This window comes from Chiloscyllium plagiosum, unplaced genomic scaffold (assembly GCF_037043375.1).
Source record: "Chiloscyllium plagiosum isolate Xiang-an unplaced genomic scaffold, Cpla_swu_hap1 HiC_scaffold_12, whole genome shotgun sequence".
Lineage (NCBI taxonomy): Eukaryota > Metazoa > Chordata > Chondrichthyes > Orectolobiformes > Hemiscylliidae > Chiloscyllium > Chiloscyllium plagiosum.
This window is the reverse complement of record NW_028270150.1, coordinates 65,632,274-65,656,993: the sequence shown is the minus strand read 5'-3', so window position 1 is coordinate 65,656,993 and position 24,720 is coordinate 65,632,274. Positions and strand designations below refer to the sequence as shown.

Sequence of the window (24,720 nt, the reverse complement as noted above, 5' to 3'; positions counted from 1 at the left end):
TATTTAGAAAAGAATGGGCTTATCAGTGATAGGCAACATGGTTTTGTGCGTGGGAGATCGTGCTTTACCAACTTAAGAGAGTTCTTTGAGGAAGTGACCAAGTTGATAGATGAAGGAAGGGGTGTTGATGTCATCTGCATGGATTTTAGTAAGGCGTTTGATAAGGTTCCCCATGGTAGACTAATGGAGAAAGTGAAGTCACATGATGTGCAGGGTGTTCTAGCTAGGTGGATAAAGAACTGGTTGAGCAAAAGGAGACAGAGAGTAGTAGTTGAAGGGAGTTTCTCAAAATGGAGAAAGGTGACCAGTGGTGTTCCACAGGGGCCAGTGTTGGGGCCATTGTTGTTCGTAATATATATATATATATATATATGATCTGGAAGAGGGCACTGTTGGTATGATCAGCAAGTTTGCAGATGACATGAAGATTGGTGGAGTAGCAGAAAGCATAAGGGACTGTCAGAGAATACAGGAGGATATAGATAGACTGGAGAGTTGGGCAGAAAAGTGTCAGAGGGATTTCAATCTAGACAAACGTGAGGTCTTGCCTCAATGCATCACTAATTCTAGAGCGAATTCTACAATTAACGGAAGAGCTTTGGGAAAAGTTGATGGGCAGAGAGATCTGGGAATGCAGGTCCATTGCACCTGTGCAGCAACCTTCAGGGCACAGAGAGTGGTCAAGAAGGCATATGTTTGCCTTCATTGGACGGGGTATTGTGTATAAGAGCTGGCAAGTCAGGTTAGAATTGTACAAGACATTGGTTTGGCCGCATTTAGAATACCGTGTATAGTTCTGGCCGCTACATTACCAATAGGATGCGGACGCTTTGGAGAAGGTGCAGACAAGGTTTTTCGAGAATGTTGTCTGGTATGGAAGATGCTAGCTATGAAAAGAGGTTGAGTAGGTTAGGTTTATTTTCATTAGAAAAAAAGGGGACCTGATTCAGGTTTACAAAACCATGAAGGGTATAGACAGGGTGGATAGAGACAAGCTTTTTCCCAGGGTGAAGGATTCAACGACGAGAGGTGGAAAGTTTAAGGGGAATACACGCAGCAAGTACTTCATATAGAGGGTGGTGGGTGTTTGGAATGCATTGTCAGCAGAGGTGCTAGAGGCAGGCATGGTAGATTCATTTAAGATGCGACTGATCAGGTGCATTAGTAGGCGGGGAGCAGAGGGATACAAATGCTTAGGTTTAGACAGGACATGTTCTTCCAGCACAACCATGTTTTGTTCTGTGACTCTAGACCTCCAATCAGCATCCCTTGGTCATCCTTGACATCTTCAACAATGCTCAGCTTCTTGTCCCCTCTTCCAATAAACTTTCCTAGTGATGACAAACAGTTCCAACTGACTCATGTTCAACCACGAAGACCACATTACCTGCTTTAATAAGTATTCACCGAATACAAAACCACCCAATTTGCTCGCTGCTGCATGCTATCAGCACCAACATCCTGTTTCCAACTCAATGCTTCTATCCTGACATCAAGAACTTGAAAACGTTCCATTCTGATCAAACAGACCCAAACACTCCATCTGCCTCTTTCCCCACTCACTTGGCCTGTCTAAAATTTATCTTGGTCACAATATATGCATGCTTCAACTATTTATTTTTCTGCATCGAATTTGAGGATTAAATGAGATTTAGCTGTAAAAAATTCCTGGTTTGCTGACTGAAAGAAAATTTCTGTGATTGAAAACCGAAAGAACTATTGATGCTGTAAATCAGAAACAAAAACAGAAACAGAAGTTGCTGGAAAAGCTTGGCAGACTTGGCAGCAGCTGTGAAGAGAAATCAGAGTTAACGTTTTGGGGCTGGTGACCTTTCCTCAGAACTGATAGCAGCCAGGAAATTGTTATTTTATATGCAGAAGATAGGGAGGGAGGAGGAGGTAAGGAATAAATGATAGGTACGGATAGAGGCCAAAGAAAGAGAAGAATAGTTGGACAGGCAAAGGAGTCGATAACAATCTGGCTGGGAGGGTGAATAGTTGTTAATGGAGACTGTTATTGGCTAACAATAGGTAGTGTGCAATGGCAGACTATGTGATAACAAAACCTGGTGTGTGGAGTAAGGAGCTAGGACATGGGAGAGTTTAGGCCTTAAAATTATTGAACTTGATATTGAGTCCAGACGGCTGTGGGGTCCCCAAGTGGAAAATGAGGTGCTGTTCTTCCAGCTCATGCTGAGCTTTGCTGGAGCACTGCAGCAAGCCTGAAACAGAGATACTGGCCAGGGTACGGAGTGGTGTGTTAAAATGGCAGGCAACAGGAAGCTTTGGGTCTTTTTCGCAGGTTGAATATAGATATTCTGTGAAGCGGTCACCCAGTCATTGTGCTGCTCACAATATGGTCTCCTCTACACTGGGGAAACAAAGCGCAGTCTGGGTGACTGCTCCATTAATTGCTATTCACCTTTCCAACCAGATCGTTATAGACTCCTTTATCTGTCCAACTGTTCTTCTCTCTCTTTGGGCTCTATCCCTGCCTATCAATTCATCTTTACCTGCCCCCCACTCCATCTTCTACATACAAATTGACATCTTCCTAGCTACCATCAGTTCTCAGGACGGGTCACTGGACCTGAAACATTAACTTTGATTTCTTGTCACAGATGCTGTGAGACCTGCTGAGCTTTTTCAGCAACTTCTGTTTCTGTTTCTATGTGATTTACTTGGTAATAACAAATCTGCTGCTGAACTACTGAGGATTCTTTAACTTGACTATGGAATCGAACTGACTCCAAATCCAGCCCAATATTATGAGTGTGATAATAACCACTAAGTGTTGAGTATTAGGGAGTTGTTATCAAGCATTATTAGATAAAAGTCACATTTCCATACCCTGTATTTGAAAATCTTTTACCGAAAGCTACAACTTCTAAGCATTTTCTTAAATATCTCACTGTGAAGAAATATTAAGTAGTAATTCATAGTAATACCAAAGTATAGAACATGAAATGTATGGTGGGCTAAGGTCTCAACTAAGCTTGATGAAGGGTTATCAACCACCTGAAATATCAATTTCTTTCTTCAGAGGTACTGAACAACATTTTCAGTGTGTTATTATTTAAACACCACAAAGTATTTATTGTGCTGCTCATTGTACATACAAATCACATTTCAAATGGGAAACTGGCAAACATCATTCTGGAATGTTTGGTAGTAGACAATGAACACCTCAACTAATTAAATGTTAACCTTGCAAAAAAATTCTTGAAATTATTGCTGTAAATGCATAAAACTACTTTTGTTCAGAGAAAAACAGGACCACATAACAACAATGAACTTTCATGAGATTTATTAATTAAGAAGTGGAGGGTAAGCGAGAGCTGCATCAAGGAAAGCACCTGACATTTTAAAAAGTGCCATTCTCATCTTGGACTCAAATTACAATTTTAAATGTGAGAATGCATTAGCAACCTCTGATGTTGTTAAACAAATTTAGAAGTCTTTCAACATAATTCTCCAGAAGTCAAATATTTGCATACATTCAACTAGAATACTCTGCAAATATTTAAATTCCTCAAAGTGAATGTTAAAAATGTTTCTTTTATATACAAAATACTGTCTCCTTTAAAAGTATTAGTGTAGTAGAATATGGACTCAATTGTGATTTTCATTTGAAAGATCCTTAAAAACAGAATGCTCACCTCAAAGTTACATTAGTAGAAATACCTGTAGAGATAGGCAAAACACTGTTAGAACTGTTGAACTTCTCCAACTGAATAACTCTCCACCACCACTTACCAGCTCCAAATACACAGGGTCAAATAATGAACGTTTGTTACATGTGTCGTCATCTGTGGACATCCTGTTCAAGAGCATTAAGCTGCATATGGTGCACAGTTGAAGTCTGAAAATAGTATTTTAACAAGTGGCAGGACAGTCACTGGTATATAGCTTGTCTTAAATTACAATGTCTTAATTAGATGTTCGTTGTTGGCTGTAGAATTAAAACAAAAGTATAATTTGTTTTGAAGTTCTGGCTCTCACAGAGGTGGAGTTCATTTGCCACAAAAGAAAACCCTAACATACCATGTATCATGTACTAGTCGATGGAACAGTCTTCAAATATTCACATAAAAGCTGACATTCCTTCATTAGAAGGTGTTTTTTCCCTTATTAAAGGCTTATGCAAAATAAGTGCGATAACTCAAAGACTGGGAAATTCGCATCTATCTATAACAGACACAAAACTGTATCTGAACATTGGGCTATAGTGTATTAAGTTGGCAGCACATTTGAACATTTCTCCTGATTGACAACTCTCAATTACAATAAAAAACTATAATGATGTAGAATGGGCTGTTTACGTGCTACATTACTAAGACATTAAGACCTGCCCCAAATAAGATAGCAGATTTTTCTGAAACCACAAATGACTTTGTCAGTTAGGAGCAGAAATTTAAATGAAGTGACTCCAATTCCATGTACTTTACACTCTCACAACTTGTGATGATCAGAAATACTGGCCAAGTAGACAGTCAAAACTTTGCTATTGCTCAAACTATGCGTTTTTCACCAAATAGCCACCAAAAATGTATTGAAACAATTAAACTATTTAACATTTCAGAGATATATTGGCAAAAGATAGCAGAGATTTGATAAATACCTTAATTTGTACATTATTACATTATGGTTGAGTAGTAAATATATTGTATATTACTCCTCACGTGGGAAAGTTACCTGTCAGGATTTTTAAAACATGAAATAAGGCAGATGGCACCTTACTGGGCAGGGCATTGGCTGATTCATTTCTCAAGGAGTTGGACTGTCATTTATTTTGTTGCTTTGTAACAGGAGGTTTGTTTGTATTTTTTTTTCTGCCTGCAAAGAACAGGGTCCTGAGTGTTAATGTAGGTAGCTTTCATTAGCTCAAAGTGGGTCACAATGCAAATCCAGCTGTCGATCATAACTTGATTGTCCACACAATAACACTGCACACTCGAGATGACGTACCAAACATTGTCCAGCTGGAGAATCACATCTCATGTTGGACACAGTTGTGTATTTTGCAAGTGTGGGCTGGTTGGGCACCGTCAAGAGTATGGTGCTGGAAAAGCACAGCAGGTCAGGCAGCATCCGAGCAGCAGGAAAATCTTCAGCTCGGCACTGTCCTCATGACCCATCCCATCTGTCTATCTTCCTTCCCACCTATCCGTTCCACCCTCCCCTCCGACTTATCAACTTTACCCCCACTTCCATTCACCTATTGCACTCTCAGCTACCTTCTCTGCAGCCCCACTACCCTCCCATTTATCTCTCCACCCCAGAGGCTCGCAGCCTCATTCCTGGTGAAGGGCTTTTGCCCGAAACATCGATTTTCCTGCTCCACAGATGCTGCCTGACCTGATGTGCTTTTCCAGCACCACAGTCTTGATTCTAATCTCCAGCATTTGCAGCACTCACTTTCACCTGGCTGGGCACAGTCACTACCTTGGTTGCTGTGAACAGCCTAAGGAATATGTTGCTTAATATGATCCATCTTTAGGATGCACAGCCTACACAGTGAGCATTAGACTTACATTGAAATTCACAATTCACATTTGTGAGATAGACACAGTGCCTTTTTGCCTTGATGACAGCATCTGGTAAATGGCGAACACCACTTGTGGTTAGTAGTAGCATCAAACAGCTAGCCTTTATCCATCACTCAAACTTTGAGATATTGCTGACAGCGAATTCAGGATTGTCAGTTGGATTTGGAGTGTGACACATTGGAAGCTACATATATTGATATACAGTGCCCCATTCTTTGCAAACAGAAATAACATGTACATTCAGTGCATCTGTTTCAGTCAGCAATATGGCTTAAAATTTAAACAGGCTGATAGTAAACAGACAATCATCATTAACTGGAGCAGTCTATACAGTAATGCATGTATCAGATACCACATGCCAACCAGTCAGCACACTCATTTCATATAGCACAAATGTTGTTTTCCTTTTACTTCAGTATTTCTTGTGATTTGTCTTGATGAGTGCAAGATAAACAGTTTCAACAAGATGTATCCTTTTTCAGTAATCCTTGTTCTGTATTACAGAACAACTATCAGTAAAGATGTCACTTTGGAAAACATTAAAACCCCTGTTGTATCGTGAATAAGTCAGTCACATTGTGGTTTTGTTGTAAAAGATCAAGATTTATATTAATCTTTTCAGGATTACATTCTATGAAAATCCACAAATCAAGTGCCTTGCATGTATTTTGAAATGCCAATCATCTTTATACACAAGGAATACCTTCAGTGTTGACATGATCCAACTCCAAACATCTATGGTGAAGAGACAAAAAGAACAGCTCTTTTGTGAATTGGAAGGCTTAGACGAGTCCTTTTCCAAAATATGGAAGTTTTGGCTTGTAGTCAGTTTCACTTCCTTAACACATTTTGGCCAAGCTGAAGGTCAGTTGGGACCAAGTTTATTTGCATCAACAATTGTGCCTATGTATTCTGACAGATAATCCACTTTATAACTATCACTTCATGACATATGTTTTAATAGCTTAAAAATAGTGCAATAGTAATGCAAAGTAAGAAAGAAACTATCAGTACTTACAAATATGATTTTGTTTTGTTACTGACACATTACAAATCTAGTAGCATATGAACATCAAGAATATTTGTAATGGGAAATAAATACTTTTATTAGCCAAAACAAAAGAACACCACCCACCCACACCAACTGCGATTAACATCTTGTTGAGACATTTTGTTCTTTCAGCTGGTGAATACTATATAAATAAATCATTCAAAACACAGCACTTGTGAGCATGCAATTGACAGTCGAGCCGGTTGCAATCCAGACTGGGCTGACATATTCATTTCCTACAGAATGAGACTGAACAAATTCCAACTGATGTCCTTCTTCATGAGATCCCTGACAAAAAGTAGATCTTTGGCAATTATTCATCAAACCACAGAAAAGAATTGTGCATCTTTACTGTGGGGAAGGTGAAGAGACATGATCTGAGCCTATATCAGCTAGAATAGGAGGTAAATCTTGTCCTATTGGTTTTAACCTGATTTACACACTGTTCTCCACCCACAGTCCACCCAATCTCTCTTATCTATTACATCAAATCTCATTTCTTTTAGAAAATGCAACCTCATTGATCTGCTAGAAATTCTCTCGTGGGAATAACTTTCAACTGTGGCAGAGTGGAAAACTTGTAGTCGTGAACTGAACACTAGTTTACACATGCTCCCCAAATTTGCTTTTAGCTGATCAAACTGATATCCTGGTGGAGTGCAAAATAAGCAATCTGATACTCTCCTGCTAAAACCAATAGTCTCTAAATTTTTAATTTAAGGAAAATTATTTCAGAAAGGATCATTTTATTTTTGAACTGTTAATAGCAACAGTCTTGAATGATGCAAATCAAAAGCTTCCTCCAAGCTATCAAGTAGGCCTGACCAATTTTACTCTGGGCAATTTCACCCTTGAACTTTCACCCATTGGAAAGTGGATTGTCATTGAATAAACCAATTACTAAGAATCCTTTTGCAACTTTCAGTGAAAATAAATTCAGAACCGCAATCTAGACCAGATTTTGCACTAGTTCCAAAAAAAGTGAAATCCATCCTGATTCACATTTCTTTAGATTTCTCATGTCTTAAGATTTCCTATTTCCTAATAGTGGAAGATGTGTGGAGTCCTTATATTTTTGCAAATTTACTGTTAATTTTGAACAATGGGAGTCAAATTTAAGCAGATTTTAACAGGATTAAAAGCAAACCCTCAGTTGACCAGAAAAATAAAGCTGTTTAAAATTGTATGAAATTCCCAACACCTTTTTGTATATTAAAATAACTCAGACGTTCCTACATACCTTTGACAAATAATGCTGACCATTTTAAAAAGCTTGATTTCAAGCGCTGCTCTATAGAATCATTGTTCAGCTGCAGAGGTTCCTTCAGCACTCAGCAGTTGAGTATTTTAATAAAATATTATAGAACTATAGAGGCTAAAACATCCATGTAACACTTTTTAGAAAAAAGGCTAGTACAGTCTAAAGTGCAAAACCGCATTTGAATTACAAGCTTTTTCCATTAACCTTGTACGTGTTCCACATCTTACTAAAGAAGCTTCAATAATCAATAGAAGAATTATGTACTCGCCACATGTTCTTGATGGTTCCAAGGTTATAAACATATATAGCTTAGTTTATATGGTGTACACAGAACACTGGTCTTCAAGGTTGAGATTAGAGCAGGACTACCGGTTGGCTTTGTACTTGGAAGCATCCCTTGGTTCACTGCTAGGATTGCTCCAATCATCTGCTTCTGGAGTGGTCTGGTAATGCCGCCAAGCTGATTTGTTAAAAACAGGAAGTCGCTCAAATGACTCACTTGACAAAGCCTATAAGAACAGAAAAATATTTGAAGAATAAATGTGTAAGTAGACAACAATGCAGTACATTTTTAAAGAAGAAATTAGCCTTCGGTCAGTGATTGCACTCTCACATGATACAAAAATTTGAAAACCAAAAACAGGCCATTTAGCCCCTTGGGCCTCTGCCAACCTGCAGTTAAATAATGGTAGATCTGCTGTTTAATTTCATATGTGCAACCTCACCCATCTAGCTTGCAAAGACAACTAAACATCAACCCTTTCAAGTGTTCTCAAATTCTATTCAGGAATTCTAAAAATTAATTTTATTACTTTTTTACATGTTTTAAGAGCTTAATCTTTTGCTTTAACATTGTCGCTTACCACTTTACTTATCCTTGCTTCTTTTGTGGCAAGTAAAGCTCATTCAGGATAATAAACTTGTCCTAAATTCCATTAAATGCCTTTTGATCACACAACTATTTTATCCATCAGCAGATTTATCCAATTTACTGTGGATTTATTGTCTCATTCTATTGAAATCCATTTTATTTAAATCTAGAATCATAGTTTCTCTTTCAAATATAATGTTCAACTTCATCATATTTTGAAGTTCATTCATCGCTCTTGGGGTGTACCCTTGCATCCTAATAGTGCAGAAGCATGTGGCAAGGGCTGTTGTAATGTAAATTTCATTTAAAAATGAGTGTTGAAGTCGATCCTCCTACCTCTAGCTGTTCATCGACAGACTCCTTACTTACAATAAGAATTCTGAAGAATGGAAAGCAGCAAGCAGGGGCACTTCTTAAAAAAAAAATGGATTGTAAAATCCCAGACTTGGCACTTCTGCACTAATGGCATTCTCACTTGTGTAGCCTCAGAACACGGGCATCAGATTTGTATCTTGAACAGTAAAGCAAATTCAGTACAGGGAAGCAGTGAAAGAATGAGTCAGGTAGAAGGAAGTAGAGCGACAACGCAGGTCAGGGAGGACACAAATTGGAAGGTTGCTTGACTTGTGGGGAGAAGAGGTTATAAGAGGGAAGGTCAAGCATGAGTAGAGACAAAGTCAGAGGGTGGTGGGGGATGGTTGAAGTTAGTCATCTCAAGTTGAAGGGTTATGGGTCCGGGGAAATTGGCAATAGGTGGACGGTACAAGGTCACAAAACTGGGGCTTGGCTTTGGGTGGGGTTGGAAAGATTGGTAAGTCAGCTGTCTCAAGTCAAAGTACCGGGGGCTAAGTAGCGGGTGGATGAAGTAAATTGCCTGAAATCAGAGGGTTGGGAGTGGTGATAGGTGAGTGGTGACAGGCACAAGTCAATGTGATCAAAGCATGCAAGACAATGGAGGTCACAAGACAGAGGCTTAATGAAGAGGGGTGGAGGAAGAGGCTTAAGTCTGAGGGTCAGGGAAAGGAAGAATTACAGTCACTTGGAGAGTGAGGGAGCAAGATGCTGAGGAAGCAGTATGTGTGGCAATCAGGAGGCACTTCAAATAGAGTAGAAATTCATTCATTGTTAACAATTCTCTGTTACTGCTTTAGGAATGAAACAGGACACCAAATTAAATTTGGTGTCAATGGCAGGAAAGTTGCTGTGCATTAATGAATATGATTTGATTCAAAGAAAATACAGTAATCAAAAACAAATTTTATTTCCTTTCAATATTCCTCCTCTCCCAAGTTGCTCCTTGTCATAGAGTCTTAGAGATGTATAGCATGGAAACAGACCCTTCAGCCCAACCTGTCCATGCTGACCAGATAGCCCAACCTAATCTAGTCCAACCTGCCAGCACCCGGCCCATATCCCTCCAAACCCTTCCTATTCATATACTCATCCAAATACCTCTTAAATGTTGCAAATGTACCATCCTCCACCGCTTCCTCTGGCAGCTCATTCCATACACGTACTACCCTCTGCATGAAAACATTGCCCCTTAGGTCTCTTTTATATCTTTCCCCTCTCACCCGAAACCTATGCCCTCTAGTTCTGGACTCCCCGACCCCAAGTAAAAGACTGCCTATTTATTCTGTCCACACCCCTCATAATTTTGTAAACCTCTATAAGGTCACCCCACAGCCTCCGACGCTCCAGGGAAAACAGCCCCAGCCTGTTCAGCCTCTCCCTGTAGCTCAGATCCTCCAACCATGGTAACATCCTTGTAAATCCTTTCTGAACCCTTTCAAGTTTCACAACATCTTTCCGATAGGAAGGAGACCAGAAATGCACGCAATATTCCAACAGTGGCCTAACCAATGTCCTGTACAGCCGCAACATGACCTCCCAACTCCTGTACTCAATACTCTGACCAATAAAGGAAAGCATACCAAACACCTTTTTCACTATCCTATCTACCTGCGACTTCACCTGCAGCTATGAACCTGCACTCCAAGATCTCTTTGTTCAGCAACACTCCCTAGGACCTGGCCATTAAGTGTAGAAGTCCTGCTAAGATTTGTTTTCCCAAAATGCAGCACCTCGCATTTACCCGAATTAAACTCCATCTGCCACTTCTCAGCCCATTGGCCCATCTGTCCAGATCCTGTTGCAATCTGATGTAACCCTCTTCGCTGTCCACTACACCTCCAATTTTGGTGTCATCTGCAAACTTACTAATTATACCTCTTATGCTCGCATCCAAATGTATTTTGTTAAATGCACTGACTCCATCAAAACACGGTTCCATAGACAGGAACTGTCCAGAATGGGAAAGGCAAATATAAATTTCTTACAAGAATAAAGTTTGTAAAACTCCAGGCTGAACAACTCAAAGAACTTGGTGCAAGCATTCTGAATATAGAAAATACTGGTCACATCCCATATCTAAATTCTTTGTCATGATTGTATAATTAAGGTGAAGCATCCACAGGTGGAACACTCTGGATAATTACCCAAATAAAGTGATGTTTTAGGACCAGACCTGGTGTGGCTCCCTTTGTCTATCACAGACTGGTCAGCACTGCTGACAAGACGATGGCACAGAGTTCGTAACCCGCCAAGGGTCGACCTTTGCTGCGATGGACAGTAAAACTTGCCTGCCCCCGGGCGTTTGGAGTGGACTCAGCAAACTGAGATTTTTAATCGGAAGTATCCTCCTAGCGGCGTAGGTATCGTCTAACTGGGGGTGGGGGGGGGTTTGCAGGGACCACAGCTACTGGGCCTGCTCCTGCTGGCCCTGAAACGCCCCGTGAGACGAGGTGAAACAGAACGGGCGTACCCCCATCCGATAATGATCCTTCTGCAGATTCACCCAAGGAAACCTTGTTACAACTTTATGTGTCAGACTGGCCGAGCGGTCTCAGGTGCTGATTTAAGTTGCAGTTTGTCTTTGAACTGACGGTTTGAGTCTCACTCCTGATTGTGCGGTTTAATTTCAGGATTTGGGGTTTGTCCTCATTTCCCTGAAAACTGTTTGAATGATAGGGTTTGGGGCCTGGCTTTGCCATTTCTCTCTCTTGTAAAATTGCTGTTTCTCTGTATTAATGTCAATTGCTTTGTAAACTGTGTATTGTTTAATAAAATATAAAGTTCTTGTGGTGCAGTCATGTTGTCCTTGCTCTGGCACGGAAAGTCCAGCTTTACATCTGGAGATATAACATCAAAGTCCAAATGTTGATTGAAAGTTAAAAATAATGTCGAGACACACTTTAAGGATCTAGATGAGCAGGGGAAGAGTCTCTAGTCTGGGTCAGAAGGTCTGATTTAAATTCCCACCTCAGGATGTGATGGCCACGTAGGTGTATCATAACACGTCCAAACAAGTTGATTAAATAGACATTCATTGACACTAATGATGGATTGCAGAGTTAGCAGCAATAGATTGGTAAAGATTGATTTTGTGAATAACTTTAAAACTAAGCAACGATGGACTTCTGGTGTCCTTCATCAACTGATTTAAAAAAAAATGAAAAAATTACTGGCGTTGTAAGATACCTTCAGATAGATGACTGCATCCGTGCCTACTCCTTCCATGGAGTACAATTTGAGATCCCCTTGAAAATAACGAGCATATAGGCGGGAGATTGGCAAGCCATATCCAAATCCAGCCTGCAGGCAGAAGTGTTAAAAGCAACTTTACAGAACAGCAGCACCATAGAAGCGTCAAACTTAAATTAGACAAAGATGACATACCTGGACAAAATAACAAAACGATTTTAGAGAATGATGTATGCATGAATTACATGAAAATGTTTTTAAGATAAATTTTAAAATATCACCACTTATTATAACTGGTTGAAGTTTTAAATTGGAGAAAGGCCAACTTTGACGGTATTAGGCAAGAACTTTCAAAAGCTGATTGGGGGGGCAGATGTTCGCAGGTAAAGGGATGGCTGGAAAATGGGAAGCCTTCAGAAATGAGGTAATGAGAGTCCAGAGACATTATATTTCTGTTAGGGTGAAAGGAAAGGCTGGTAAGTATAGAGGATGCTGGATGACTAATGAAATTGAGGTTTTAGTTAAGAAAAAGGAAGCATGTGTCAGGTGTAGAAAGGATAGATCGAATGAATCCTTAGAATACATAAAGGCAGTAGGAGTATACTTAAGAGAGAAATCAGGAGGGCAAAAAGGGGACATGAGATAGCTTTGGAAAATAGAATTAAGGAGAATTCAAAGGGACTTTACAAATACATTAAGGACAAAAGGGTAATTAGGGAGAGAAAAGGGCCCCTCAAAGATCAGCAAGGCAGTCGTTGTGTGGGGCCGCAGGAGATGGGGGAGACACTAAATAAGTATTTTGCATCAGTGTTTACTGTGGAAAAAGTCATGGAAGATATAGAATGTAGGGAAATAGATGGTGACATCTTGAAAAATGTCCATATTACAGAGGAGGAAGTGCTGGGTGTCTTGAAATGGATAATTCCCCAGGACCTGATCATGTGTAACCTAGAACTCTTTGGGACGCGAGGGAAGTGATTGCTGGGCCTCTTGCTGAGATATTTGTATCACCGATAGTGACAGGTGAGGTGCCAGAAGACTGGAGGTTGACTAATGTGGTACCACTATTCAAGAAAAGTGGTAAGGACAAGCCAGGGAACTATAGACCTGTGAGCAAGTGGTGCTTAATTTGTTGGAGAGAATCCTGAGGGACAGGATGTACAAGTATTTGGAAAGACAAGGACCAATTACGGATAGTCAACATGGCTTTGTGCGTGGGATATCATGTTTCACGTGAGTTTTTTTGAAGTAGTAACAAAGAGGATTGATGAGGGCAGAGTGGTGGATGTGATCTAAATGGACTTCAGTAAGGCATGCAACAAGATTCCCTGTGGGACACTGGTTAGCAAGGTTAGATCTCATGGAGTACAGGGAGAACTAGCCATTTTGATACAGAACTGGTTCAAAGGTGGAAGACAGAGGGTGGAAGACAGAGGGTGGTGGTGGAGGGTGGTTTTTCAGACTGGAGGCCTGTGACTAGTGGAGTGCCACAAGCATTGGTGCTGGGTCCACTACTTTTTGTCATTTACATAAATGATTTGGATGTGACCTTAACATCTATAGTTAGTGAGTTTGCAGATGACACCAAAATTGGTGATGTAGTGGACAGCAAAGAAGGTTACCTCTGATTACAACGGGATCTTGATCAGATAAGCCAATGGGCTGAGAAGTGGGAGATGGAGTTTAATTTAGATAAATGCAAGGTGTTGCATTTTGGGAAAGAAAATCTTAGCAGGACATGTACATTTAGTGGTAAGGTTCTCGGGACTGCTGCTGAACAAAGAGACCTTGGAGTACAGGTTCATAGCTCCTTGAAAGTAGAATCGCAGGTAGATAGGATAGTGAAGACTATGTTTGGTATGCTTTCCTTTAACGGTCAGAGTATTGAGTACAGGTGTTGGGAGGTTATGTTGCGACTGTACAGGACATGGGTTAGGCCACTGTTGGAATATTGCATGCAATTCTGGTTTCCTCCCTATCGGAAGGATGTTGTGAAACTTGAAAGGGTTCAGAAAACATTTACAAGGATGTTGCCAGGGTTGGAGGATTTGAACTATAGGAAAAGGTTGAATAGATTAGATTCCCTACAGTATGGAAACAGGCCTTTTGGCTCAACAAGTCCACACCAACTACTCTGAAGAGTACAGTAGGTCAGGCATAAGCCCTTCTTCATGAATCTCCTGTTCCCTGGATGCTGCCTGACCTGCTGCGCTTTTCCAGCAACACATTTTCAGCTCTGATCTCCAGCATCTGCAGACCTCACTTCCTACTCTGAAGAGTAACCTCCCCAGAATCATTCCACTAGATTTACCCCTGACTAATGTATCTAATCTACACATCCCTGAGCACTATGGGCAATTTAGCATGGCCAATTCACCTGACCCACACATCTTTGGATTGTAGGAGGAGACCGAAGCACCTGGAGGAAACCCACGCAGACACAGGGAGAACATTTAAACTCCACACAGTCAACAAAAGTTGGAATCGAACCAGAGTCCCTGGCGCTTTGAGGCAGCAGGGTTAACCACTGAGTCACCGTGCCACCCTGGGGACTAGGGCGGTTATCCCTGGAATGTCAGAGGCTGAGTGGTGACCTTACAGAGGTTTATAAAATTAAGAGGCACGTGGATAGGATAAATAGACAACTATTTTTTCCCTAGGGTGGTGGTGGGGGGGGGGGTCCAGAACTCGAGGGCATAGGTTTAGGGTGAGAGAGTAAAGATATAAAAGAGACCTAATGGGCAACGTTTTCATGCACAAGGTGGTACGTGTGTGGAATGGGCTGCCAGAGGAAGTGGTGGAGGCTAGTACAACTGTAGCATTTAAAAGGCATTTGAATGGGAATATGAATAGGAAGGGTTTGGAGGGATATGGGCCGGGTGCTGGCAGGTGGGACTAGATTGGGTTGGGATATCTGGTCAGCATGGACGAGTTGGACCGAAGGTCTTTTTCCGGGCTGTACATCTCTATGACTCTTAGTCCAATACATACTTCACTGTTACGCACAAAATACCCAAGACATGAATTGTTTCTGGAAGGTTAAACTTCTAGACAAAATCTTACAACTTTATCAACAAGTTAGTTTATTGCTGGTTACTAACTCTTTTAACACCGCTTTCCTGGATATGGAGAGGCAAGTGTTAAGAATTGAACAAGCCTGTAATGATAAATGATTTTGAAGAAAATGGCATGCCAAGATCAGCTTGAAAATTGTGGGAATCCACAGCATGGAACATGTAACCGGCCAGTGGCTCAAATATTCCAATGACATTGAAGCAGCACAGACTGGAATAGTGAGTTGGAACCACACAATTCCAGAGAAAGTAGACAATGGGAATTGCCTGGAAAATTGAAACGTTTGATAGACATTTCCTCTGCATCTGAAAAATCCTGAAAAGCCCAAAATCAGGAACTTTAGTGGGTTCTAATGCACTTAAGCTTGACCAGGAAAGGTTACAGAAATAAAAATCTACTCCAAGTCCTAGCTACCTATTAAACCAATCCCCCAAAACCAGCTTCCCTGACTACTTATATCTGCTATGTATCCCATCTGACACTGCCAGAACCAAACACTCACCCTTGATGTTCAGAACACACCACTAGCATGACCTCCCCAGACCCAAGATCGCCTTCTTTGCCTGATATCCCATGGAGCAGAGACACACTCCCTCTACCCCCTGACAATCCATTAAACGTTCCCTTCACACTCTTTGGACTTTACACAGTTCATCCTGATCAGAAACCCGGCCCCAGAACCGCCAACCAACAGGACAGTAAAACAGTACACATGCTCAACTTTTAAAACGATAGAAGTGGTGAGAAATTCCCAGCAGCATCTATAGGCAGAGAAATAGAGATTATGTCTCAGGCAGATATCCAGTCACCTGGGTGCTCCGGTTTCCTCCCACAGTCTAAAGATGTGTAGGTTAGGTGGATTGGCCACGCTAAATTGCCAAGCAGTCTTGGTGGATTAGTCATGGGAAATGCAGGGTTACAGGGATGGCGGGGGGGGGGGGGGGGGGGGGGGGGGGGAGAATGGGTCTGGGTGACATGCTTTTCGGGGGTTCTGTGTGGACTCAACAGGCCGCATGGCCTGCTTCCACACCGTAGGGATTTTATGGTTCTATGATTCATACTTACTCCACTATTCTAGATCATGCCTGATCAATTGCCTCAACGCTATTTTCCCAAGCTACCCCAATACCGCAATGTAGTATGTATAAATCTATTTAATCCCTGTCTGGAATATACTCAATGCCCAAACTTCCACAAGTAGAGAGTTTGGAAGATTTACTACACTCAAGGGTGGAAATTCTGTGTGCGTCAGCATCATCTCCTTCACCATTTGATCTTGACCTTTTATCAGACCTTCTTTCTTTATTTTCCTCTCCAGTTCCTTGCACTGGGACTGTTCAAAGCCAATAACATGTAACACTGACCAGTTCTGAAGAAATGGTCATTGGTTCAAGATATTAATGGTTTCTCTCTCTACAGAAGAGAAATGATATTAGGTCTCAAAATGTAGCTACCAGTGAATCAACTGTAAATAAGAAGCTGAAGCTCTTCAGATTAAACAAATTTCTTCCATATGAAAACGTTTCAACAATACATACATGTTAGCAGAATGATAGAGGTGGTTTTCTGCCTTAACAGCAAGGAGAGATATTTAATTCCTGAGTGTGTTAGTTACTAATATGAATCCATTCCTGGAAATTGGTTACTTATAACAATCTAGCAAAGAATAAGGCCCTAGCTTAAGGTGCAATTAAACACCTGAAGTTTCTAGATACAACAGTTAAAAGGAAAGGTAATGTGAAGTAGCTTCAATTTACTTAACCAGCCATTCCTATGAATAGAAGCCAGGAGAAACCCTTGTTTTTGCCTCAAAATACTTTTGGATTTATGATCTCTAGCTGAACTGTTGTAATATTACTAAGCTTACCACTAAGTCCTCATAGAAACCTGTATTAAAGAGGTGCATGATGACAACTAGGAGGCATTCAATCTCATTATGGAACAAGCAGTTATTTTTCCATGGTATTATCCTCAAAACTTAGGACAGTCATTCTTTTAAAATGCATTACAAAGACACTTGAGCAGATTAAAGAATGAAATGATAGGCTCTCAAAGAGATAAATTATATCCAATTATATAAATAAATAGAATAGGAGGGAGGACTGAAACAGAAAGGTCTACAACCAGGCTTTTTGTTATGAAATTGATGGAAAGCTGAAAATGTTGATGTATTTGCAATCAGCAATGATGGTTTTAATTTAAATTCATGAATGGAGGGGAAGACACAGTGGCTCAGTGGTTAGCACGGTTGCCTCACAGTGCCGGGGACCTGAGTTCAATTCCACCCTTGAACAACTGTCAGTGTGGAGTTTGCACATTCTTCCTTTGTCTGCATGAGTTTCCTCCCACAGTCCAAAGGTGTGCAGGCTCAATGGATTGGCCATGCTAAATTGCCCGTAGTACCTCAGGGATGTGCAGGCCTGGTGGGTTTAGTCACAGGAAATACAGGGTGAAAGGAATAGGATAAGAGAGTGAGTTGCTTTTCGGAGAGCCAGTGTGGACTTGATGAGGAAAAACTGCCTGTTTCCACACTGTAGGGATTCTATGGATAACTATTGTTTAAGAAAATACTTCACCAACATTTTTTCCCATGTGACCCCATTTGGACATCAAATTTCATTCTGCCAGAGGAGGAGGGAAAGGAAGGTTTTCAAATATCAACGCTACCTTTATTTCTGTATACCAAATTGTACCATTGAAGCCAGAATTCTCTGAAACAAATCACTCAGAGCACACTCGGTTCAAGTGCTGCTCGGTGGAAACAGTTAATGCTCAGCAAAACGGGAAGGGCTTTTTGCAAGATTCCAATAGGTCATTCAGGACAGTTCTGGGGTCACTGAAGAGCTGAAGGAAACAAGTACATGAAGGAGAAGAGAAAGTAAACTGCATGTTAAGAATGCTTGTTAGCTGTACTGGAGGGAAGGCAACTACATGGATCCTCTTTAGAGAGCTGAAAGTGAAAATGAGCCTAAGTGAGCAGTGAACTTCATGAGAGGTCAAGTACAGAAGCTGTTTCTGTACTGTTAGTACTCAGGGCAAGTTTAGGAGCTCATCGGCAACTCAGAGTCAGAGAGATGTACAGCACGGAAACAGACCCTTCAGTCCAAGTTGTCCATGCCGACCAGATATCCCAACCCAATCTAGTCCAACCTGCCAGCACCTGGCCCATATCCCTCCAAACCCTTCCTATTCATATACCCAGCCAAATGCCTTTTAAACGTTGTAATTGTACCAGCCTCCACCACTTTCTCTGGCAGCTCATTCCATACACTTACCGCCCTCTGCGTGAAAAAGTTGCCCCTTAGGTCTCTCTTCTCATCTTTGCCCTCTCATCCTAAACCTATGCCCTCTAGTTCTGGACTCTTTCCCCCACCCCAGGAAAAAGGCTTTTCTATTTACCCTATCCTTGCCCTCAATTTTGTAAACCTCTATAAGGTCACCCCTCAGCTTCCGACGCTCCAGGGAAAACAGCCCAGCCTGTTCAGCCTCTCCCTTTAGCTCAAATCCTCCAACACTGGCAGAATCCTTGTAAATCTTTTCTGAACCCTTTCAAGTATCACAACGTCTTTCCGATAGAAAGGAGACCAGAATTGCATGCGAAATTCCAAGTGGTCTAATCAATATCCTGTACAGCCGCAATATGGCCTCTCAACTCCTGTACTCAATACTCTAACCAATAAAGGAAAGCATATCAAACGCCTTCTTCACTATCCTATCTACCTTAGACTCCACCTCAAGGAGTTATGAACCTGCACTCCAAGGTCTCTTTGTTCAGCAACACTCCCTCGGAACTTACCATTAAGTGTATAAGTCCTGCTAATATTTGCTTTCCCAAAATGCAGCACCTCGCATTTATCTGAATTAAACTGCATCTGCCTCTTCTCAGCCCATTGACCCACTTGATCAAAATTCTGTTGTAATCGGAGGTAACCTTCTTTGCTGTCCACTACATCTCCAATTTTGATGTCATCTGCAAACTTACTAACTATACCTCGTATGTTTATATAAATGAAGAAAAGTACTGGACCTACCACTGATCCTTGTGGCACTCCACTGGTCACAGGCCTCCAGTCTGAAAAACAACCCTCCACTACCACCCTCTGTCTTCTACCTTTGAAGAAGTTCTGTATCCAAATGGCTAGTTCTCCCTGAATTCCATGAGATCTAACCTTGCTAACCAGTCTCCCATAGGGAACCTTTTCGAACGCCTTACTGAAGTCCGTATAGATCACATCTACCGCTCTGCCCTCATTAATCCTCTTTGTCGCTTCTTCAAAAAACTCAATCAAGTTTGTGAGACATGATTGCCAGTGCTCAAAGACATGTTGACTGTCCCTAATCAGTCCTTGCCTTTCCAAACACATGTACATCCTGCCCCTCAGGATTCCCTCCAACAACTTGCCCACCACCGACGTCAGGTTCACTGGTCAATAGATCCCTGGCTTGTCCTTATCACCTTTCTGAAACAGTGGCACCATGTTAGCCAACCTCCAGTCTTCCGGCACCTCATGTGTGACTATCAATGATACAAATATTTCAGCAAGAGGCCCAGCCCTCACTTCCCTCAGAGTTCTAGAGAACACCTAATCAGGTATTGGGGATTTATCCACCTTTATGCATTTCAAGGCATTCAGCACTTGCTCCACTGTAATATGGAATTTTTCAAGATATTATCATCTATTTCCCTACATTCTATATTTTGCACGTCATTTTCTACAGTACTGATGCAATATACTCGTTTAGTATTTCCCCCATTTTTTGCAGCTCCACACAAAGGCTACCTTTCTGATCTTTGAGGAGCCCTATTCTCTCCGAGTTACCCTTTTGTCCCTAATGTATTTGCAAAAACCCTTTAGATTCTCCTTAACTCTGTTTGCCAAAGCTATCTCATGTCCCCTTTTTGCCCTCCTGATTTCCCTCTTAAATATACTCCTACCGCCTTTATACTCGAAGGATTCATCCGATCTACCCTGTGTATACCTGACATATGCTTCATTCATTTTCTTAACCAAACCCTCAATTTCTTTAGTCATCCAGCATTCCCTACACCTACTAGGAATATACTGCCTCTGGACTCTCGTAATCTCATTTCTGAAGGCATCCCACTTTCCTGCCATCTCTTTAACTGCAAACACCTGCCCCCAGTCAGCTTTTGAACATTCTTGCCTAATACCGTCAAAATTGGCCTTTCTACAATTTTGAACATTAACTTTTAGATCTGGTCTATCCTTTTCCATCACCATTTTAAAACTAATAGGATTATGATTGCTGGCCCCAAAGTGCTCCCCCACTGACACTTCAGTCACCTGTTCTGCCTTATTTCCCAAGACTGGGTCAAGTTTTGCACCTTCTCTAGTAGGTACATCTGCATACTGAATCAGAAAACTTTCTTGTACACACAACAAATTAGACTCCATCTAAACCCTTAACACTATGGCAGTCCCAGACCATGCTTGGAAAGTTAAAATATTCTATCGTAACCACCTTATTATTCTTACAGATAACTGAAATCTCCTTACAAAGTTGTTTCTCAATTTCCCGCTGACTATTAGGGGTCTACAATACAATCCCAATAAGGTGATCATCCCTTTCTTATTTCTCAGTTCCACCCAAATAAGTTCCCTGGATGTATTTCCGGGAATATCCTCCATCAGTACTGCTGTAATGCTATCCCTTATCAAAAGCGCCATTCCCCCTCCTCTCTTGCCTCCCTTTCTATCCTTCCTGTAGCATTTGTATCATGGAACAATAAGCTGCCAGTCCTGCCCATCCTTGAGCCATATTTCTGTAATTGCTATGATATCCCAGTCCCATGTTCCTAACCATGCCCTGTGTTTATCTGCCTTCCCTGTTAGGCCCCTTGCATTGAAATAAATGCAGTTTAATTTACTAGTCCTACCTTGGCCCTGCCTGCCCTGCTCTTGGTCTCAACTGTACCAGGCTCAGATTGGTCTCTTTCCTCACTACATTAGGGACAAATTCCTGCCAGTTTATTAGTCCCCTTCCAATTTAGATGCAATCCATCCTTCTTGCACAGGTCACTTCTACCAAAATCTACATTCCAATGATCCAAAAATGTGAATCCTTCTCCCATGTGTGTGCTCCTCAGCAATGGATTCATTTGCTCTATCCTCCTATTCCTGTTCTCACTAGCTCGTAGCACTGGGAGTTATCCAGATATTACTACTCGAGGACCTCCTTTTTAAATTCCTGCCTAACTCTCTGTAATCTCCCTTGAGAATCTCAACCTTTTCCCTTTTTATGTCTTTGGAACCCGACGTACCCCTCATTGCATTAGATCCAGTGTTGATACCAGAAACTTGGCTGTTCATGCTATGTTTCCCTGAGAATCCATCACCCCCTACATTTTCCAAAACAACTTACTATTTTGAAATGGGGATAGCCACAGAAGACTCCTACTCTAACTGCCTACCTCTCTTACCTTTCCTGGAATTAACCCATCTATGTGACTGTATGTTGTGGTTCTGTTCGCCGAGCTGGGAATTTGTGTTATAGGACAAGCCAAATAGAGAACAGCCAGGGAATTCCGAGAGGCATGGCATTCACCTACAGATTCAGGTTCAATCAATAAGCACATCGACCTGGACCCAATATACAGGCCACTGCAGCGGACAGCTGGAACTGACAACCGGAAGCGGCAGATACAAATCACTATAAATGCCGGAGGAAACATCACAGAAGCGCTTCACAGGAGGCTCCCAAGCACTGAGGATATCACCTAGACAGGGGACGAAATGTCTGCAACACAAATTCCCAGCTTGGTGAACAGAACCAAAACAACGGGCACCCGAGCTACAAATCTTCTCACAAATGTGACTGTATCTGTGACTTTTCCCCCTTCCTCTCACTGCCATCCATCATATCTGCTTGCTGTTACAAATTCCTCATTGGCTTTAACTGTCTCTCCAACCGATCCATTGGATCTGATAGGATTCGCAACCAACGGCATTTATTGCAGATATAATCCGCAGTAACCCGTAAACTCTCCTCAAACTCCCACATCCAACAAGAGCATATCTCTCTACTAAAGGCTATCTTTGCTCTTCACAATCTACAGACCCAGAAAATAGCACTGTCTTATTCTTCTAAAAAGCACTGCTCCAGGTTAAATTAAACTTAAAGTATAAGCCATAATTATTAAATCAAGAGAGACATCTAAAAAACAAAAATCAAGAAAGAACCCACTCTACTCACTACTGCAGACTTTCTGTCGGCCACCGTTAAAACTATTCACTTATCTGTTTCTGTGCTGTGACCTCTCCTAAACAGGTTCCTCCAAGATCAGTTGTGAATTTCACGGTTTGTTAGTTTCCCCAGACGCACTCTGATGTCCAGCGATACATGAATTCAAACAGCAAAGGCAGTAACTGTGCAGGTTCACTCTGGTGCCAGTTTCTTTCTCTCTCTCTCTCTCTTTCTTGCACTGACCTCACCATGTGCTTCCTTTGTCTGTACCTCTCCCTTTTAAAATTGCTGTTGTTTTGATTTTGTTTTCTCCAAAGTTCCAAAACAATGCAGCAGCATATAAAACAGTAATCGCTCCTGGAATTCGAGGAAATCACCTCCAACACCTAAAAAAACCTCAAACAAGGAGCAGCTGTTACAGCCAGAAATTTTTCCCGTCCTCCATCTTGGATTACCCAGAATCTAAGGCAGAAGGAAAGTCCTGGACATTAGGGTGGCTTATAAGAGAGATTTACAGAGAAATCCATGGTCTCTATCTTGATCACATTTGCTGTTTCATGTATAGATCTGAACATTGCAACATACCAAGGTTTACAACACTTTAATACTGCTTGTTAGAAATAGCTGTACATGCATTGTAGACTGTATTATTTCTAACTTGCATCATAATAAAGGAACATTGTTTGTTTCAAACCATGGAATCCTGTCATTATGTTTTCTTTTTCTATTACTAATAAATGTTTCCTTCTAACTCCAGGACTTATACCTGGGGCATGTTGAAAGTTGCAATTGAAATCACAACTTGAAATTTTTCAGGTAACCCGAAAATATATTTGGTACCTAACTGGCTGCCAATCTAAAAAATCAGGATGTAAAAAGATAGCATTCATTTTTCTTAATTTTGTCAGTCAGTCAGTCATTTCAAATAGCACCAAGGACCATCCCAAACATCAATTTGCAATTCATCCTGAAAAACTGACAACAGGCACAGAATTTCCACTGGCCAGATAGCTGTTATGCCAGGAGCTGCACCTATGGACTACTGGGGACCCAGTAGTGCATTTCAAAGGAATTGCCGGGGACAGAGAATTTTCAACCAAGTAATTCCTTTACAGCTGGAACCCTCAGAAAACATCCATTTATAACGGACACTTTAGAAAGATCAAAGTAGAAAAACAATTACTCATGAAAAATTGGACTATTACATACATAACTATTAAGTAACAGTAAACTGATCACAAACTTGTCTTACTCATGCCCAACTATACTTCTAGACTGTCACCTAGCCACCTCTTCCCCAGAGGAAGGAGAACTGAGGCAGAGAAATCTACAACCAGGCTTTTTTGATGGAAAGCTGAAAATATTGATGTCTTGACAGTCATCTATAATGGTTATGTTAAACATTTGAATGAATAGCTAATCTTTAAGAAAAGCCTTCAAAACCTTTTCTCCCCACTGTGACCCAATTTAGACACCAAATTGCATTCATCCAGAGGGAATGGGTAGGGAAGATTTGCAATTCTACATGCATTTCCTATACATCAAATTGTACCAGGGAAGGCAGAACACAACCTTCAAGGCACACCGAGTTCAAGAATTGTGAGGTGGAAACATCCAATTCCCAGGAAAAAGAAGGGTGTTTTTTAGAAACAAGATTTCCAATAGGTCACTCACAACAGTTCTGGGGTAACCAAAGAGCTGATTGAAAGTTTGCTGAAAGGCAACAAGTATATAACCCCACCACAGTGGAGCCAACCTCTCCCAAGCAGGACCCAACCTGACCTCCACACCCAATGGACCAAACATTTACACCACCCCCAAGTGACCCACCATTGTCCATGTCGACTCCCCACCAGCAGACGCAACTAATGAGATTACCACTCCTTTAAATTTTAGACAGTAGATCATTGGAGTAACTTGGCGGAATAATTCAGAGGGTGCAACATCTACCTATAAAATATATCACTTGCATTGAAGGAGGCCTTGTTTGAGGATCATATTGAAGTGGGAGATGGCGCAGGGCAGGGTGACACTAGGATGGCTGCTAGAGCCATAAGTTGGCCACTTGACACACAAGATAACTGCTGGACCACAATATGGAGAGAGACAGCAGAGCAAACACAGACACTGCCTGGGGCCACCAGAATGCCAGCACAATGCACTC

The 24,720-nt window shown here is 41.3% G+C and overlaps 1 protein-coding gene across 1 annotated transcript in view; it reads right to left on the bottom strand.

Moving 5' to 3' along the window:
- Window positions 1–6,413: 6,413 nt before the first annotated feature.
- Window positions 6,414–24,720, bottom strand: part of pdk3a (pyruvate dehydrogenase kinase, isozyme 3a) — a 70,690-nt gene continuing 52,383 nt past the window's right edge. The window contains exons 10-11 of the mRNA XM_043700759.2: window positions 12,273–12,386; window positions 6,414–8,370 (exon numbers count right to left, since the gene is read on the bottom strand). Of these exons, the coding sequence (XP_043556694.1) occupies window positions 8,227–8,370; window positions 12,273–12,386 (258 nt within the window). The 3' untranslated portion in view covers window positions 6,414–8,226. The remainder of the gene's footprint in view (window positions 8,371–12,272; window positions 12,387–24,720) is intronic.